General features: G+C 53.3%; 2 protein-coding genes across 3 annotated transcripts; both read right to left on the reverse strand.

Annotated features, from left to right (window-relative positions):
- Positions 1–23: 23 nt before the first annotated feature.
- On the reverse strand, positions 24–10,092 carry KAT8 (lysine acetyltransferase 8). 2 transcript variants are annotated; one of them, XM_037813930.1, is made up of 11 exons: positions 9,464–10,091; positions 7,996–8,070; positions 7,742–7,917; positions 4,240–4,293; positions 3,977–4,141; positions 3,109–3,198; positions 1,311–1,451; positions 1,114–1,207; positions 867–1,017; positions 516–670; positions 25–201 (listed from the first exon to the last, which is right to left on the reverse strand). In XM_037813930.1, the coding sequence occupies exons 1-11, from the start codon at positions 9,672–9,674 to the stop codon at positions 137–139; spliced, it is 1,377 nt and encodes a 458-aa protein (XP_037669858.1). In that variant the 5' UTR covers positions 9,675–10,091; the 3' UTR covers positions 25–136. The 2 variants fall into 2 exon arrangements, with proteins under 2 accessions (XP_037669859.1, XP_037669858.1); XM_037813931.1 differs by lacking the exon at positions 1,311–1,451 and having other exon boundaries at positions 24–201; positions 9,464–10,092.
- Positions 10,093–11,944: 1,852 nt separating this feature from the next.
- On the reverse strand, positions 11,945–16,254 carry BCKDK (branched chain keto acid dehydrogenase kinase). The gene is made up of 12 exons (XM_037813932.1): positions 16,105–16,254; positions 15,173–15,550; positions 14,971–15,039; positions 14,765–14,875; positions 14,432–14,479; positions 14,232–14,351; positions 14,052–14,150; positions 13,795–13,868; positions 13,335–13,463; positions 13,147–13,236; positions 12,492–12,650; positions 11,945–12,401 (listed from the first exon to the last, which is right to left on the reverse strand). The coding sequence occupies exons 2-12, from the start codon at positions 15,365–15,367 to the stop codon at positions 12,257–12,259; spliced, it is 1,239 nt and encodes a 412-aa protein (XP_037669860.1). The 5' UTR covers positions 15,368–15,550; positions 16,105–16,254; the 3' UTR covers positions 11,945–12,256.
- Between the last annotated feature and the right edge of the window lie 2,556 nt (positions 16,255–18,810).

An 18,810-nucleotide genomic window follows, 5' to 3' on the forward strand; every position in this document is an offset into this window, starting at 1 on the left:
CCAAAATCCAGAGCTACTGGCAGAAGTTTTCTTTATTTAAAAAAAAAAAAAAAAAAAAATGACAGGGACAACAGGTCTGTACATATTTACAGGCTGGGGGCAAGGAGGCAGGGGTCCGGCAGCAGGCACAGGCCACTCACTTCTTGGAGAGTTTGACTTGTTTGTGCTTGGGGGGTGCCCACTTGAGACAGACAGAGTCCACTGTGGGGAGAAGAGGCATGAAAGGCAGGTCTGAGCCTCCGGGCCAGCCCTGCTCACACCTGGCTGCTCTGCTCTGGGCCCAGGCCAGGTTTCACCTCTTCAGGTGAGAACAAAAGGGCAGACTGGGTCCTGGGGAGGGGGCAGGGAAGCCCAGGAATGAGAACTTGTCCGACTGGTTTTAGGGATCATATAACAGCAAAAAAAAGGAGGCCTTGGCTCCCAAAGTCCTTCTACCTACCCCAAACACACGCGCGCATGCATGTACACACACACACACACATGCGTGCACACACCCTGGGCAACCCCCCACCCACCTGTGATGGGTGGTTTCTTATACTGGGCACTTTTGAGGTGCTCCTCCACCAGTTTGGGTGTGACGCAGATCACATGCTGACCCTTCCAGTACTTGACCATGTTGAGAGACTGCAGCGTGCTGATGATGTCGTTCTGCGTAATGCTGGTCATCTGGCTGCAGAAGGGGTTTAGAGGGATGCTGGGGAGAGTGCCCTGGTGAGGCCAGGCCGGGACAGCAGAAGGGAGCAAGGGGAAAGGATCACAGCCCATCTGAGGTGAGCCCTTCCCTCCAACGGTTCTGGGGTGCCTCCCTCACGAGGTCCTTGTTGGGACGGCACGCATGGGGCTTTGCTGGAGACTAGGGCCCTCACCTAAGGTCCTTGATGGACAGGGTGCCCCGGAAGTCTCGGAGAATCTCCAGCAGGACCCAGGACCAGTAGCTGCGGTAGCTGAGCTTACCCAGGTCAGACAGCGGCTTCTCTGGGGAGCCTACCGTGCTTTCCAGCTTGGATAGCTCATAACCTGGCAATGGTAGACATGAGGGTCTGAGGACCCAGCCCTGCCCTAGCACCTCCCACCACGGTTGCCCCCTTCCTGCCCAGGCCAGGAGCCACTCACTGAAAGCGATGAGGAACTTTCCATAGCCACGCCGCTGGTAGGGGGGCAGGGTCAGGATACAGGCCACGTTGTTCCCGTCCGGCGATTCCTTCTCCTGTGGGGAACGGGTGGTCAGGGCCCTTCGGGGAGGCTCAGCCCCTACTCCGGTCACATCCCGGCTCCCATCCTCCCCCAACATGAGATTCCCGGTCCAGCACCTTGGAGAAGTAGCCGACGATGTGGGCCCCCTGCCTGTCCACCTCAGTTAGGATGTAAAAGACGAAGGGCTCCACGTCGAAGTACAATGTCTTGTGGTCCAGGAAAAGCTTGGCCAGCAGACAGAGGTTTTGACAGTAAATCTGAGCAGTGAGAGCAATGGGAGCTGGCTCAAGAAGAAGGCAGGGAAAAAAAAAAAGAAGCAGGCAGGACTCCCCAGATCAGCCTCCTGAGGCCTGGGCAGCAGGCTCCAAAGAACAGCCACTGCCAAGCTGGTGGGAACTTGGCTCCTCACCAGAACAGGAGTTCTTAGAATTGAAAGGACCCTGACAGAGAGTTGGTTTTTGAAGAACAGGAAAACTGAAAGCCAGGGAGCCCTTAGTACTCAGGGAGATAGTGGCAGAGCTGGCCTACTTCTGGCTAGCACTGACGGCTAAATACTGTGGTTCTGGTGCTTCACATGCATAATCGAGCTCAATCGTCCCTGTTGTTATCTCCCTCTTTTGGATCAGGAGACAGGCTCAGAGGAGATAAGTGGCAGGCCCCAGGCCTAGTGAGTGCCAGGGCAAGAATTCAAGCTGGAATGTAAGTTCCATAAAGGCAGGGGCTGTGTCTGCCTCATTCATGGCATGTTCCTAGCACCTCACACAGCATGAAGCTGGGTGTTTGGGGAATGTTTGAATGGATGAGCCTTGCACTTGACTCCAAAGCCTGAGCTTTGCTTGCCCTCTCAGCCGCATTCCTCTGCTGGGCCTTGCCAGCCTGCTTGTGTAGGCCCAGAAACCCTACCCAGGCCAGAGACCTATGTCAGGAGGGACCCTGGGACCTTGGGATTGGCTTTATCTAACAGTTTACAACATTTTCACATCCACTTCCTCCTGTGATCCAAAAGCTTGAGCCTGGCACTGGGAGGGGAAATGATTGCCCAAGGCCTGATAACCGGCACAGGGTGGGGTTGGGCACAGGATCCCTGTCTCCAGCTTAGCCCTTTCTGCCATCCCACCTGTCTGTGCTCAGGAGGACAGAGCAGCAGGCAAAGGCTGCACTCAAGCAGGTGGCTAACTGAGCCCCAACAGGCCACCAGGGAGAACAAAGGCCCGCGGTTTACAAAGCACCCACTCGATGCCGGGCACTGTGCTAAGTAATTGGCATTTGCTGTCTCACTTATTCCACTACCAAGCCTCTGAAGTAAACATTACTATGACTTGTTTTATAGATGAGGAAACAGGAACAAAAATGTTAAGTAACTTGTCCAAGGTCAGCAAGGAAGCGATGGGGCAATCTGAAGGCAGCCAGCCACTCCAAAGCCAGCTGTCTCCATCTTACACTCCATTGCCCCTTCCCAGGAAACCAGGACACTTGGGGGGAGCCTTCCCACACTGACCAGGCCAAGGTCAAGTTCTCAAAGACAGCAAAGCAGCCCCCACAGGCACCACCCTGCCCTGCTGCAGTCTTTCCGCCAGCAACAAGGAACTCAGCCCTTCTTAACCACAGAGAGCTTAACCATAGAACTAAAGAGTTCCCTCCCCAGGGAAAACAAACAGCTTTCCTTCCAGCAGAAAGAGAAAGGCTTTCTAAGAGTAGCCTGAGGCAAAAGAATCTCCACTCAGGGCTCCAGAACAGCCCAAGCCTAAATTACACCCCAACCCTCAGAAGAAAGGTCCACAGGCAGAGAACAGAAACTGGCCCCCCGCGGCTGGCACCCCAGGGCCGTGTGCTTATCACCACAGCAGCCACAGGCTGAGGGCCATCCAGGAGGTGCCTGGTGCCTCCTCCAGCACCCTCAGCCGCCAGGCTCACCTTGTGGTCTTTGCCATCTACCTCGTACACGGAGATGTTGCTCTTGCGATAGATCTCCTTCCCTGGGGGCTGCCGCCATTGACACTGGCCCTGTGGGAAGGAGGGGAGGGCATACGTTTGAGACCCCCAGGCTCTCCACTCCGTGGCCCACCCTCCACCAACCCACCAAGTGTTCCCTCTGAGTCTCAGTTCCCCCATCTGTAGACCCTGGGCTTAAAACCTCCCCTGCATCGAACAATCAACCATCTTTGGAGATGGTCTGATTTTACAAAGAAACCGAGGCACAGAGAGGCTAAGTTAACTCGCTAAAGCACCACACAGGTAGATAAGCGTCCAGTCCAGATCTGCTAGGATCTCAGAAGACCCCACTCAGTGACTTTGGTTTTTCTAACGCTGCACAAGGTTGCTTCAGATGGCACACTTTGAGAAATACCCCACTGCACTAGCAACGTGAGGGCCTTGTCCCTGGCCTGGAGGCTTCCCACCTGCCCACACCCTAAGGTCCCATTGTTCAGGGGCTGTGTCTGCTTCCTCTTTTGCACTAGGACTGGCCCTGGGCTGATCTTGGTAAACATGTGACAAAGGGCCAGGAACCCAAGGAGGAGGTAGGGCAGGGATATTGTCTCCACTGTCCAAAAGACGATCCTGAGGTCTGGAGAGGGCCACAAGCTGGCCACGGTCACTCAGCCAGCAAATAGCAGAGCCAGGTCTGGAATCCATGGGCTGGCTTTTCCTTGTACTCAACTCCTCTGGTCGTGTCCCTATTTCCTAGAGCTGTTGGCTCAGCTGCCCTCAGCCTCAAAGCCTGTCCCTGCCTCCCTTGCCCAGCCCAGCCCAGCCCAGCCCAGCTCAGCCCAGCCTGGCTCACCAAGTGGAAGCGGTAGCTCTTCTCGTATTTCATGTACTTGAGGCAGTACTCGCAGAGCCAGAGCTTGGGCTGTTTCCCATAGTCTTCTGGGAAAGGTGAGAAGTACCAGGCATCAATTTCATAGTTCCCGATGTGGATCTTGTCCACGTACTTCACCTTCGTGATCTGTGGGCAGGGTAGGAGCGGGAAGCAGCGTGGCTGGCTCAGTAGGGGCAAGGAAGAGGAGAGGGGGCACCCCCAGACCAGACTCTGCCCCTGTTTACCGCCTCATGTTCCTTCTCCAAGGCTGCCGTCGTGGGGTCCATCTCTGCATAGGTCTGGGCAAGGAAAGAGGAGTGGACAGAGGTGAATGGAAGGGGGTGGTCACCCTCCCCTGTCCCAAAACTCACATGGGTTCCCACTGTCTTCCAGACCTCATCACCCTAACAGCAGTAATAACCATATTAATAGCTAACTTGTTTTACCTGCTTCCAAAGCTGGCTGCTCCCAGATCCTCTCCTGATGGCCCACCTGCCAGCCCAACCACACATGCCCCTGATGTCCACACTTGGATCTTTTACCAGATGAACAGGGCTAGGAGCAGGAGACCTGGTTCCAATCCTTAAGTTGATAAGCGCTTCGGCTGTACAATGAGACTAGTCCAGCTCTGCCAAAGTTGTCCTGAGAGTCGGCTGAAATAATGGATCTCTTCCATGCCCATGGCAGGAACTGCTACTGACTTCCAGATGTGGGCCCTGGCCTGGATCTCCTCCCTGACCACCAGACCTGAGTGGCTGCCTGCCCATGGGACTGCCTCAGAGGTCCCTCCCACAGGCACATCAGACTCAAGGCATTCAGAGAGGAACTCATCTTCTGCCCCCAAACCTGTTCCTCCGTGTGGGTTCCCACCTCACCGGGAGCATCGTCCTCTGTCCAACTGCCTGAGACCAATAACTAGGCCTGGTCTCAGGCTCCTCCCTCTCTGTTGGCCTGGTGTCCAATTAGAGGCAAAGTCCTGTTGAATCCACCTCATAGACATCTCTGGAATTGCCCTCCTCTCTGTTCCACTCCCCATAGCCATGGCTACCATCTTGGGTCTGGACAACTGAGTAGGCCTCTTTAGGTTCCTCGCCTCCACTCTTAACCCCCTCAGATCCACACTGTTATCAACACCCCTTCTTTTTCTGGCCTTCTTGCCTTTTCACATACAGTTATTTCCACTTTGGATACCTTTCCCCCTCTTACTGCCACCAGAAAAATGCTTATTCAACCTGGCACAGAGCATGAGCCATGAGTCCATGGTGAGGCAGGGCTCTGTGAGCGACCATGTGTAATTGTTCTTATTGTGCTCTTTCCTGTCCTTCAAGACCCAGCACCTGTCCTCCCCCCATCCCCCTTCCCAGAAGCCTGACTGGGTTCTTCCTATCCAGAATGCACCCCATCCTTCCCAAACCAGGAGTGCAGCAATCAATGATGTCATCCCACTTCCCCTACCTGGTCTCCCCGACTCCCCAAGTCCTGGAAAACAGGGACTAAAAGGCACATCACACTCACAACACATCCCATCCCATGGCCAAACTACGTAGAAGGAACTAAGTACAGCCTGTCCATGGAGTGGGGCCCTAAAAAGCCTCTGACCTACAACAGAGTAGGCTGCCATGCTGACCTGTAGCTGAAAAGAAAAGGGAGAAAGGAGCTGGAGTTTTACCCAGAACCCCCTGCCAGAAAGCACTTTGCCTACACAGCCTCATTTAACCCTCTAGGCAACCCTGAGATACAGTGCTCTTATTTCTATTTTACGAGGGGAAAGGCAGGGAGAGGCCACTTGCCCCTGAGGCCTAGTTAGCTGCCCATGAGTTCAAGTGCCAAGTACTCGACAGGCATTATTTCATTCAGTCCTTACAGTAAGCCTCTGGGACAAGGGTACTCATTATCTCCATGGTACAAAAGAGGAAACTGAGGTACAGAGAGGTGAGGTCACTTGCCCAACCTCACCAAGCTGGTAATCAGCCTGGTCTCTGAGTCTGTCCAACTCTGACCACCACAAAGACAAGGGAAGAAAGAGTTTTCTCCTCACTCACCTCTTTAAAACACACTCCCCAGATCTCACAAAACACAATCCTCTTCTGCAAATGCGTTAAAGAACTACAAAAACAGTACTTGTCTTAAATGCTGTAATTTATTTAGAATTAAACATTAATTAGGCTCTGAAGAACCCTGATGATTAACTTGCTGTTTTAATATCCGTTCTTTAATTTTTTATCACCACCGGCCCCGTTTTCCACCCTGCTGATCACTAGCTTAGAGGTACATCTTTTAAGACTTAATTCCCAGTGCCAACTGGTCAGGAAACTAATAGGACCTTAGACCTGTGCTGTCCAATAGAGTAGTCACTATAATCACGTGACTAAATTAAAATTAAATAAAATTTAATTCCTAATCATGCTAGACACAACTCAAGTGCCCATGCAGCTAGTGGCTATGGCATTGCACAGCGTAGAAATAGAACATATCCATTATCATGGACAGTTCCATTGGATAGTGCTCTTTAGACCCTGGGAAATCTTTTTAGATCAGGGCATTTCAAATTTTGTTTTAATCACAACTCACAGTAAGAAGTGCATTTGGCATTGTAAACCAGTTGACATATTCAGGTATATACTTGCATGCATTTGTATGTGAAGTAAAAGCTTCCCAAAGCAATACTTACCCTTTAAAAAGTATAATGCATTCTGATATTTTCTATCTATTTCTTTTTTCCTTTTTTAAATTTTAAATGCTGGTCACAATCCGCTGAATCAGTTTTACAATCTACTAACAGGCTATAGCCCACAGTTTGAAATACACTGCTGCAAAACAGTGAGCACTCAGAAAGATGAAATCACTTTGGCTGCAACTAATGAATGTCAGAAGGCTTTGAGAGCTCAGTAAATCCTGATCTGATTTACACTCCTCATTTTACAGATCAAGAAACTGAGGCTGAGAGTGAGGTTTTAGAAACAAATGGCCTGAGTTTCTAAGACGTGTAGCCATGGTCAAGGACACAGGCTCTGAGGCTGGACTGCCTGGGTGTAAATTTAATTCCCAACTGGGTAATCCTGAACAAGTTGCTAAGCCTATTTGCCTCCCCTGTAAACTGGGAATGATAATAGTGCCTACCTCAGAGGTTGCTGTGAGGCTTTGGTGAGATCATGGATGTAAAATACTTAGCATCCTACTTGGCTCACAGGCCAATAAATGCTTGGCATTATTATTCCAATTCCAGCCCACAATTTTAGTAGCTGTGTGACTTTGGGCATGTTACCTAACCTCTCTGAGCCTGCTTCCTCATCTACAAAAAAAAGATAATTATCCCTGTGGTGATGAACTGTTGGAGAGGATCTGATGAGTTCACATATATGAAAAGTACTTAGCATGGGGCCTGGCAAGAGCAAAGGCCCAATATCATTCATTCCCAATCTTCTCTTTTGACTTCAAGTCAGTTTGCCTAAGGTGGCACAGCAAACAGGATACAAAGGAAGCTAAGGCTGAAGGGGGCCCGAATTCCAGTCCCAACTGTGCCAGTTCCCTGTTGTGGGAATTGTAGCCAAGCCCTTGCCCTCTCTGAGCTTCAGTTTCTCATCTGTGAAGAGTAAATGAGAGGAGGTAGGTAAAGTTCCTGACACACTGTAGGAGTTCAAGAATGGGAGGTACTGTGGTTTTGGCACTGGTGCCCAAGAGGCCCACAGGAGATGGCAGAAGTAGTGGGGCGTCCTAGGGCCCCAGGGAAGGGGAAGGGGCCCGGACCTTCTGCACGTGGTTGATCTCATCATGCTTGCGCTTTTGGTTGCGAGTGATCTTGCGCTCCGGCTGCTCGGCCAGCTCACTCAGGTACTTCTCGGAGTTCTTCTGCACAGCATCCTTCACTGTCTTGGTCAGCGCCAGCCGGTTTTTGTCGACCCATTCATCCAGTCGTCGGTTAACTGTGGGGATAGGCCATGAGGGTGCTGCCCTGCTACCCCTCCCCTCCCCCCAGGCCCTGGGCATCCAAAGCTACTCACAGCCCACGTAGTGTACATAGAATTCCTCTCGGCCCTCCTGGTCATTCACTCGAGACTGGATCACTTCAGCAGAATCTGGGAAGGAAAATGGATAGGATCATCAGGACGCAAGGCAGGGCTGGGACAACAGAGATCCTGCAACTGAGGTGCAGTTTCCAGATTCCAGGGCCACATGTAACCTCACCCATCCATCCACATTTGTCATTCCATTCAATCTACTTACAACCCTGTGCAGCAGGCAGGCTCTCTTACAGATGAGAAAACTGAGGCTTACCCAGGGTCACAAGTTTGAAAAGTGGGAAGAGCTAATACTTATGTGACTTTAAATATGATTCTAAATTCAATGTTTGTTTAACTAACTATACTGTCATTCATTCATCTGGGGTGTCAGGAGAATTGGCTCTGGGTTCAAGCTGCCAGAGTTTATATTCCAGCTCCCCTACTTCCTAGCTATATATAACAGCACAAGTTATTTCAGCTTTCTGTGCTTCAGATTCTTTGTCTGTAAAATAGGAATTATGGGGCCCATCTTGGAGAGTGAGTTAATGCCTGTAAAGTTTCTAGTGCAGCATCTAATATCTAGCAAACTATCTGATAAACGAGTAAGGCTGTTTGTCTGACTCTACCCCCATGTTGCTAGGTATGGGTACAGAGAACACAGCAATGAATCACAACAGGTCCTGCCCTTCGGACATTCCCAATTTGGCACGGGAAGACACAAACACAATTGCAACATAACATTACATATACCATAGCTGAGATATGAGGAATATGCTTTGGGAACATACAGAAGGGAACAACTCACTTTGCCTGAATGGGGTCAAGAATGACATCCCAGAGAATGAGCGGATGTGATCAAGAGGATGAGTGGGAGCTAGCCTGGTGAACAAGGACAAAGGAAGAAAGGCCATTTCAAGCAGAGGCCACAGGTGAGGTCTTCCCAGGGCACAGAAAGCCTGGTCCGATGAAAGCCATTGTTAGGGGTGACTAAAAACCGGAAAGCAGGCCAAAAAAGATGAATGCCATTCTAAAGAGTTTGTGGTTCATTTTGGAGACGAGTGAAAGCAAGGCAAGGGAAGAGGAAGCTTGTTTTTATGGTCCTCTCTGTAGGCGGCTATGGGGAACGGACAGAATGGGAGGACACAATGACAAGAGACCGGTGAAGAAGCAGGGTAACAAGAAAGGGAACAAGAAAGGGAACAATAAAGGGGAAGGGTGTGGGGACGGGAATTCTATATAGAAGAATCTGGCGATTGCCTGACAGGCGGGGTTTGTAGGCCACGCCCGAGAAGGAGTCCAGAGTAATGCCGAGGGAGAGAACCCCCAACCCCAAGTTCTCATTCCTCTGGCCCGCCCCCCCACACACAACAACGCACAGCCACAAAGCTTGGCCCCTCTGAGCTCCCGTTCTCAGGCCCCGCCCCCAAGATCTCAAAACCCCGCCCCCGGCCCTGAGCCCCGCCCTCACGCCAGGTGCTATCCGGCCGCCGACACAGGTACGTTTCTCCGATCTCCACGGTGACTTCCGGTTCGCCGCGCGCCGGGGTCGGCGGAGAGACGCGGCCCGGGGACGGAGCAGTCCCCTCGACTGCCGCATTCTCCCCGGGCCCGGGCTCGCCCTCTCCCGCGATCCCTGAAGTCGCCGCCGCAACCGCCGCCGCCGCTCCCTGTGCCGCCATGCCTTTAGAGGAAGTGACGCCAGAAGCCCGCGCCGCGAGTTAAGCTCCGGGTCAGCTCTGCGTGGCGGAGGCGGGCTCTGTGACGTAGCAGGAAGCCATTGGTTCGTGCAGCCGTCTCTGCAGCGCCGGCAGCTTGCTGTTTACGGCGCGGCTTGCCTTGGAGTTTGTTTCCGTTTGGGTACATGGCCGCACCCTAGAGTCGAAGAGAGGAGAAAGACTTCCCTGATGTGGTGACTCAGCTTTATCTTTTTAAAGGCCCTGGTGCCAGAGGAAGCTGAGACGTGCCAGTTGTCAGAGGCGCTGCCCCAACTCAACGGGACAGAGCTTGCGTGGCCTTCATGGTTGTCTGGCATCAAGGTTGTGGGTAATGTCGCAGTTATTTCCCTTTTGTCCTCAGGCCTTCTCTAAGCCTGGAATTAACGCCCTTCCCCCCCACTATCCTGCTTCCCCAGCCTAACACTAGTCACCCCTTTGTTGAAGAGTTTAGTTGCTCGGGCTGAAAAATAGCTAAGAGTTGGGGTGGAAGACGCAGGACGAATGCGTCCAGGTAGAGCCAACAAATTACCTTTACAGAATAAAGGGTTTCTAAAGAAAGGCCCAGGCCCCTCCAAACGAGACGTTCCCTAAGCATTAATTAAAAGCAGTGGATACAGTGGGGAGCGTCTTGGGCAGACTCAGGAATGGTTGGTTCTGACCCTCCCCTGCCCCTAATTCCCTGGGTAAGGTATACGAGTAAGGACTCTCTCTCTCTGAGCCTCGGTAAAGGTTAAACCAGATATGCATCCAGTGTGTATTGTGTAGCTCCAGTCAGGATCTGTACTCAATAAACTTTCCTTTTGGCCACTCTCTGAATCTCCTTTGATTTATAATTTGGTTACTGGACAAATCATTGAGAGAGGTGGGATGCTCAGGGCCTGAGTGTGGGGCTCAGAGGATCAAGAAATACCTGAGAGCTAGCTATCAGTGAGGAGTGGTGGTGGGAAGTGCTGGTAACTTGGCTTTTTTGGGAACTGGAGGTGCATGGGAACCAGTAAGTGCCAGATGTCTGGCAGCATAAGAAACAGAAGGGGGAAAAAAAAACAGGCAAGAAAAAAAACTAAAATCCTAATGACTTCCTCCATCCCCTTGTATCTTTAAGATTGTTATCCCACCTACCCAGGTACCTCATTTTTTACTTCACCTGACACATTCGGTTACCAGTGCTGTCCTTTCTAATTAAGGATTAGCTTAGGCCTTTTAAATCCCTTTTTAGGGTCACAGCACTAGCCCCCTCACTGTTCTTCCTCCAACCCACAGGCCACCAGTGCATGCACACTTACTGTTCTTCCTAGGACTAGGTAGAGGTTCTGCTAGATCCCCTGAGGTTCCTTTTCTTTCTTGTATGCCCAGTTTCCCTCAGATGTGCTCTCACAGGCCAGCACCTGAGGCTCTTTGGTGACCTGCTCTGGGGCCAAGAGCTGTTTTGCCTACAAAAGCTTCCCTTTTCAGCAAGGGACCTCCCCTCTCCCACATCCCAACAGAGCCTTTAACAGGGGATAGGCAAGTAGTTAATGAATGTGTTTAGCTCAATTAGGTGTAGAGCCAGGCTCAGAGTCACTAGGGCTCAGAGATGTGAAGGCAAGAGACAGAGGGTAATACTCTCTTCCCCAGATCCACCAGACAGGCCCTCAGACTTTCTTCTCCTTCCCTGGCAAGATGGGAAGGGCTTTCACCTAAGACCTTTTCTGGAGTTTTGCTTCTCACAGGAAGTTCTGCTTCAAGTCTAACCTTTTGCCCAAATAAGGCCTGCCTTCCTCTGGTGGGGCATCCAGTCTTTGCTGAGGCCTGCAGGGACACAGCCTTATGTGTTCCTTTCCTTGGCAGCAGGAGACACAGCTAGTAGGCAGTATTCTTAACCTTACTGAGGCTCAGGAGTCAGGTGGCTCAGGAAGTTGCCCAATCTGGTGACCTTCAGCTCTAGAACCCGTGACTAGTGGGAAGGGAAGAGTCAGAACTGAGGCCTGGAGCTATGCCAACCTGGACTTCAGTACTGTCTGAGATCTAGAAACACTTGTTAAATGAATGAAAGATCTTTGCACAAACTGCCAGTCATTCTGCTCCTGCCAAACCAGATGTGCAAGAGACTTGGTTCCACTTGCACTCCCTGTCTCCCAGGCTGTCAGTACAGTTAAAAGGCTGGGACGTGAACCAGTTAAACCCAAAGGCCAAGGAAACCTGAACAGGGGCAGAAGCAAATGCTCACTTGCCCTCCCCATACAAGGGGCCCAAAGGGGCATTCAAAATGTGAACTTTAATAAACAGCAGGTCAAAGTGGGAGTCCCCCAGGAAGGAGAGTGATGGAGCTGCTGCTGGAAGCCTCAGAAGTCTCTACTTCCCCCCTCCAAGGCCTGGAGGCAGGATAGCAATGGACCTTGTGTGGGAGTTGCGGGAAGGGTGCCCAGCTCCATGTAAATCCACCTGACTGGAGACCTAGGACCCAAGATGCAGCAGCGTGTGGAGCAGGGGGAGCCCTGCCTGGCCTGGAAGGTCTGGCAGGGAGTGTGGCCCAGGCTGGGCAGGTGAGCAGGCCAAGGGCTCTGGGGTCAGATGCGGAAGCTCTCCTCCCGGCCATCGATGTGGCGTAGCCGCAGGTAGACGTCCGTGCCAATGCCCTGCAGGGACTGCAGATGCAGGGAGCCACCGAGGTACTCCGCGTAGGCCCGTGACGTGGGCAGCCCGAAGCCAAAGCTGGGGGGTGGGCATGGGGACAGGACAGGGGGCTTCAGAGACTCAAGTCCCTGGGGACCCCTCCCTCCATCCTGGTCAGGGGGTCCTCACCCGTGCATAGGTCCTGACTGGCCACTGCTATGCAGGTCCAGGTGGCCAAAGAGGGGACTGATCCGGGGGTCCTGGGTGCTGGCCTCAGCCGTTGTGAAGTGGTAGTCCATGACTCGATCCAGGTCTTTGTGAGCAATTCCCCCACCGCGGTCCGAGATCCTGGCAGAATGCCGATGCCATGGGCTTGGCTCAGCTCTGATGGGGAGGCTCGCACCTCCCATGCAGACCCTGCTATGTCTGCCTTCCTGGCCCTTCTGCCCAGAGGTAGAATGTGGTTCTCCCAGACCCTTGGGCCTTGTCCGCATAGCTGCCTTTCTGTACCCTCACCTCCACCTGGGCCACTGACTTCCTAGCCCTTCTCACAGGACTGGATGTTCATTCTCAGCCCCACATCAACAGGTTATTCGTGTTTCCCAACTCCAGGCCCCTGAGTTGCTGACAGGGGCAGGGCCATGGGAACCCTGCAGTTAGCCCCAGATCCATTAAAATCCAGCCCATAGGAATCTCAGGACCAGAGAGTGTCTTGTCTGACCAGGGACCAGGTCCTGCAGTGGGGCAGGTACAGGTGTGTGGTCATCCAACGAGTCAGAAAGTGCCGGGAACTCCTCCACCCGCCCTGCTGGCCACCCCAGCCCAACGCTCACTCAGGACAAACCTGATGATGAGATCGATATCATTGTTGGCGATGGTGATGACCACATCAGGGACATTGTAGGGTGTGTCCAGGTGACTCTCCATTGTGGCTCTGTGTGGGGGGCAGGTGCAGAGCTGGTAGGTGGTGACACCCCAGCTCCAGCCCAGTTCTTTCCCCTCCCCTGTCCCTGGTATGTCCTGCCAGCCCACCTCATGGCATTCTTGAGCAGCTCGGGCAGGATGTAGTCCAGTGGCATAGGGATGAAGGGGAAACGGGCAGCCACGTGCCCGTTGATGCGGACGCGGGGGGCATTGCCGTACTTGTGCTCACACAGGCGTCTGTGGATAGAAGCGTGGGTTCAGACAGGAGCCCCTAGACCAGTGGCTCTCAACTATGGGCAGTTCTGCCAACCAAAAGACATGTGGCAATGTCTGGAGACATTTTCAGTTGTCACAACTGGGGGTGCTACTGATATCAACTGGGTACAAGCCAGGGATGGTGCAAAACATCCTAACATGCACACAAGACCCCCACCCCCATTCCAAAAGCAAAAGACTTATCTGACCTAAATTGTCAGGAGTGCCAGCATTGAGAAACCCCAGGCAAGGACTCAGACCCCACTCTTCTCTGTCCCCAAGACATCCACCCCCTTGGCTGTTCCAGCCTCACCTGGCAAAGTCCACCCACTTTTCAATAATCTTCTTTGGCGAGAGGCGAGTGCAGATGATACCGACAAAGTCAGGCTGGCAGGGGAAAGAGAGTCAGGACTAGGCAACACCTCCACCCTCCACTTTAGCCATCAAATGCTTGCCACCAGATCAGCCCCAAGCCTGTCCCCTTGGCCCTTGACCCAGATCTCTAGCCCCTGGGAGCCCCCCTCAACCCCTGTGACACTCCCAGCTGGATCACAGGTTCCAACCACCCACCTTGTCCTCATGGAGTGCCAGATGGTGTGTAGCCAACATCCGGATCCCGAGCCGTGAAGTCAGCGTCTTGTCCAAGAAATAGCGGACGAGCTTCTCATCCTGGTAAAGAGTGGGGCCTCAAAACCCCTGTTCCCTTTCAGCGCCCCCACCAGGCCTGAGCCCCCACTGCATCACCCTGACCTCTATGTGCTTCCTGCTCTCCCGCAGGCCCTCAGCTAGGAGTGTCACCACATCCTTGTGGTCGTCCAGCAGCTGTCGCACCAGCTGGCAGTACTGGGCGTCGTCTGCCTGGTCCTTGATCTGCAGGCCACAAAGCCGTGAGCAGAGGTGGTCTGGCCTTGACCTCTCAGCCCCTCACCCTGCCCTAGCCCAGCCCTCACCGGAGGGAAGTCAGTCAGCTTCTGGAAGGCACGGATGTACAGCTCATGCTGTAAGGAAGAGACATGGGGAATCACAGTGCAGCTGTGGGCACTAGGAAGCGAACAACCACCCGTGCCTACCCACGGACCCCTCCCCCCAATTCACTGGATTCAAACCTCTATTGTGGCCTTTCAAGCCTCCGTGAAGGCTTGAGGCTGAGTCCTCTATAGCCCTGAGACCTTTTGGCAGGCAAGTCTCTGCCTCTCTGGGTTTGACAACCCTGTGGGGTTGGGGCACATTGATCTGAGACCCTACCCACTAGGGAGACCCACACCCTCTGGAGACCCCCTTACCACATGCAGGATGGTGGGATTGCAGCCAATGATGAAAGGCAGGCTTCGGAAGCCCTTGATACGGTGAGCAATCCTCACTGGCAGCTCTTGCTGCAGGTACCGAGCGCTTTTCTAGAAGAAAAAGAGAAGGGAAGGCAGGGATGATGCCTGAGTGGCTGGGCCTAAGCTCCAGCGGCCAAGGGACAGATAGGTGGCAGGAATCTTACCAGAAGGTGGCTGCCGTCCTGAGAGCGGCCAGAGTAGAGCATCATAGTCGGAGTGAGGCGGACTGAGGGCTGCAGGGGCAGATGGGTCTTGGGCACTGGACCTCTAACACCTCCCTCCCACCCCACAGAAGCTTTGCTGCTTCCCTGGACACCCACCCCAGCTCAGGACCCCTGGCCGCCTCTAGCCCCCACAGCTGCACACCTTCTCTGCTGCCACGTCGATAGCAGACTGGTTGTAAAAGGAGGTGACGGTCTTGGAGCGCTCCCGTGCCATCTCCACGTGGTGTGTGTCAGTGGCTGAGGTGGAGAGGCCCCGGAGCGAGACTGCAGGTCCCAGGAGGGGCCGGAGAGATGGCCCACCCCGGGGGCCACTCCCCAGTACCGACGCCAGTATCATTCTCCTGATGCTCCTTTGTCGGACTCAGCTAGGGCTGAGGGCTGGACAGACTGAGGCCACCCCAAAACAGGACAAAGTGGGAGTGGGGGTGGAGTGGGGGCGTAGGCAAGGGCTTCTCTGGCTTCAGGGGCGAGGGCCGGTGGAGGAGGCTGACAGACTCAGCCCCCGGGATGCAGCTCCCATCTACCGGGGCGGGGGAAAGCGGGTTGTAAGGATCCAAGTCCAAATGACCCGTGCCACCTCTTCCCGTGAGCATCGGTCTCCCCAGACCCGGGTACTGGCTACCCACCCCTTCAATCACCTCCCCAAACACAACAGGCCGAGCCTGAACAACCTTGTTGTCCGGAGCTCCTAGTCTTCCACCGGGAGCTCTGGAGGTTTGAGGGGAGGAGGGGTCCCTTACTCCCGTCCAGTCCGAAAACTGCGCCCCCGCCTCTTGTCTGGGGCACCCTCGTTCAGGGGGTGGGGCTGACCCCGACCCAGCGCCTTCAGACCCGGGCCCCGGGCGCCTGGCCTGCGTACATGCAGCAACCAGCAAAGCCGGCTGAATCCATTCTGTGGGTCCCGGGTCCCCCTCCGCGGGGTCATCTGGTTCAGCCGGACCCCGCCACCCCCATATGGTAGACGCCAGCCCCTCTCCCCACCCCGTCCGCGCGCGCTCCCGCGCACCGGCGGACGCTGCGGCCGCGCGCTGCGGGGCCTCTGGGGGCAGGATCTGCACCGCAGGATCCACTCACCGCGGGGCCAGGGCCGGGGCACGGGTCCGAGAGGAACGGCTCGTACGGTCGACGGGCCCGGCGAGCCGAGCCGCCTGCGCCCTCCGCCGCCGTGACGTCACGCAGGCGCCGGTGCCTCCTGGGAGTTGAAGTTTGGCGCGGAGGACTCGCGACCTGGGCGCCCGCCCATTCCGGCTATGCTCCTGCTCCGGACAAACGCCATGCTCCCCGCCCGGGCGCCCAGAGTTGTCTGTGGGCCACTGTCTCTTGATCTATAAGACGGGCTCCCTGAGAGCAAAACGGAAGAGGGTGGGAAGACCCACAGATGCGAAACGCGTGGAGCGAGCCCTGTTCCTGCCCCGAGGTCCCACCCTTCTTCCAGCCCTTGGCTCGTTTATGGGAAACCAAACCGCCTGTTTCAAACCCCGGCTCGTCCCCCTAATACCTGGGATAAGTTACTTAGCTGCTCAGGGCTTTAATTTCTGTAGGGGTAAAACCTCGGGGTGGTTGTGTGGATTACGTTAATGTATACATGTAAAGTACCTAGGACAGCGCCAGGCGTGGAACTAGCGCTATTTAAAGTGTTAGGTCTCACTGTTAGTCATGCACGCATGGAAAACACTGATGGGTAAAGAGACTCTTTCTTGTCCTGAAAAGGAAGCCAGACTTGAAGACAGGTAAGCTTCCCCGCGATCATTTGTGACCTACAGGAAGCTATGGGACTGGCCAGTAGGACTTGGCCAGATCGGGGATGCTTGGACAATCTCAGGATGTGGCCAGAGCATAGAGTCCAGGAAGGAGAAGGGCTGAATGGGGTGGCTGGGGCCAGATAGGGAGAGGCCCTGGCAATCCCGGTAAGGAGTTTGCATTTGTCCTAACTCAGTGAGGAGCCTCTGAAGTTTTGTTGTTGTTTTTAAATTGTGGTAACATATATACAACATCAAACTTGCTATTTTAACCATTTTTAAGAGTACAATTCGGTGGTATAAATTACATTTATAGAGCTGTGCTATTATCAATCACCATCCATTACCAAAGCTTTTTCATCACCCAGAACAGAAACTCTGTACCTATTAAGCAATAACTCCCCATTCCCCCAGCCCCTGGTAACCTCTAATCTACTTTCTTTCTCTCTGAATTTGCTTATTGTAGATATTTCATATTAGTGAGATCATACAATATTTGCCCTCTGGCATCAGTATGTTCTCAAGGTTTGCCCATGTTTGTAAAATGTATCAGTACTTCTTTCCTTTTTATGGCTGGCTAACATAACCTTGCTTGGATAGACTACATTTTATTTAACCATTCATCTGTTGATGGACACCCACTGAAGGGTTTCAACTTGTCGGATCTGCCCCTTAGACAGAACCCTCTGGCCATTGTGATTTGGAGGGAGGTGGGGGTGGGGGTGAAGGGCAGTGAGAACAAGGGCAAAAAGAGCAGTGAGAGGACCATCACGGTCCAGCATGAGGTGATGGGAGAGAGACTTTTCAATGTATGTACTTTTCTACTGTTTGAGTCTTTCTTAACCACCATTAAGTATTTAATAAATATTTAAAATTTTTAAAATAAAAAGGTGTTACGTGAAGCAGGAGACAGCTTTGGAGTCCAAAGGCTGTCTTTTAAACTTCAGCAATGGTGAGACCCCTCACGATGGCTGGTCCGCCTGAAGAACTGGGGAAAGGTCTGCATTCCGTGGGGAGGGGGGCTCCCTCAGTCTCTGGATTTCCTCTTTGCCCCACACCCACACCCCTACCCCCTTCCCACCCCTTCTTCTCCAACATCCTTGCAACTCAATGCCGGAGGAAGGCGCGGCTTGAGCCCGCTGAAGAAAGTCGATCGAAGCCAGGGGGCTGCTGGCGTGGAAGACCGCAGGCGCGGCAAGCAAAGGACTCGGCTAGGCGTGATGGGCATGCGCCAGGACTGGGAGCTCATGTGGCCGCGGCGTGGACGCGAGCTGCGGGAGAGGGGAGGGGTCTGGGAGAGGCCTCACCCCACCTGACCCCTCACCCCACAAACCCCGGCGCTCGGCCCCGAAGTCACTGCTGCCCCCTGGCGGCCGAGGAGAAATGCGCACCCCACGAGCCCCGTTCCTGAGAGGAAAAAATATTGCAATGTTACTATCTTTAGTTTGCATTAATTGTATCTTTTCCCATATACCACCCTATTATTAACACTTTGTAATAGTGATGTACATTTGTTCTAATTCACGTAAGAACTTTCTTATATGTGTACAATCAAACATCATCCTCCACTCTAGATTTCACTAAGTTATACAGTCCCAGTTTTTATCCTCAGCTTTCCTTCTGGTGACATACAGGGCCTCTCACTGGCTGTTTCCTCTGCCTGGAAGGCGCTTCCCCTAGATATCCGCCTAGCTCACTCCCTCACCTCCTTCAAGTTTTTGCACAAAAGATGCAAAAGATACCAAATTGCCCTACTATCTGGCAATTCCACATTTCTGTATACACCCAGAAGATCTGAAAGCAGCGACACAGACATTTGTATGCCGATGTTCATAGCGGCTTGGAAACAATCCTAGTGTCCTTCAACAGATGAGTGGTGTTTTAGTTTGCTAATGCTGCCAGAATCAAAACACCAGAGATGGATTGGCTTTTATAAAGGGGGTTTATTTGGTTACACAGTTACAGTCTTAAGGCCATAAAGTGTCCAAGGTAACACATCAACAATCGAGTACCTTCACTGGAGGATGGCCAATGGTGTCTG

This window comes from Choloepus didactylus, chromosome 21 (assembly GCF_015220235.1).
Source record: "Choloepus didactylus isolate mChoDid1 chromosome 21, mChoDid1.pri, whole genome shotgun sequence".
Taxonomy (NCBI): Eukaryota; Metazoa; Chordata; class Mammalia; order Pilosa; family Megalonychidae; genus Choloepus; species Choloepus didactylus.

Bases quoted from the DNA above. Each gene is read 5' to 3' on its own strand.
- KAT8 (XM_037813930.1), bottom strand. From the start codon at position 9,674: ATGGCGGCACAGGGAGCGGCGGCGGCGGTTGCGGCGGCGACTTCAGGG. The intron at 1,208-1,310 runs GTGCTGGACCGG...CGTTCCCCACAG, and splicing joins TCGTCGGCTACTTCTCCAAG to GAGAAGGAATCGCCGGACGG. The intron at 671-866 runs GTGAGGGCCCTA...CCCCTTCTGCAG, and splicing joins CTGTCCATCAAGGACCTTAG to CCAGATGACCAGCATTACGC.
- BCKDK (XM_037813932.1), bottom strand. From the start codon at position 15,367: ATGATACTGGCGTCGGTACTGGGGAGTGGCCCCCGGGGTGGGCCATCT. The intron at 14,151-14,231 runs GTCAGGGTGATG...ACTCTTTACCAG, and splicing joins AGAGCAGGAAGCACATAGAG to GATGAGAAGCTCGTCCGCTA. The intron at 12,402-12,491 runs GTGAGGACCCCC...CCCACCCCCCAG, and splicing joins CAGTCAGGACCTATGCACGG to CTTTGGCTTCGGGCTGCCCA.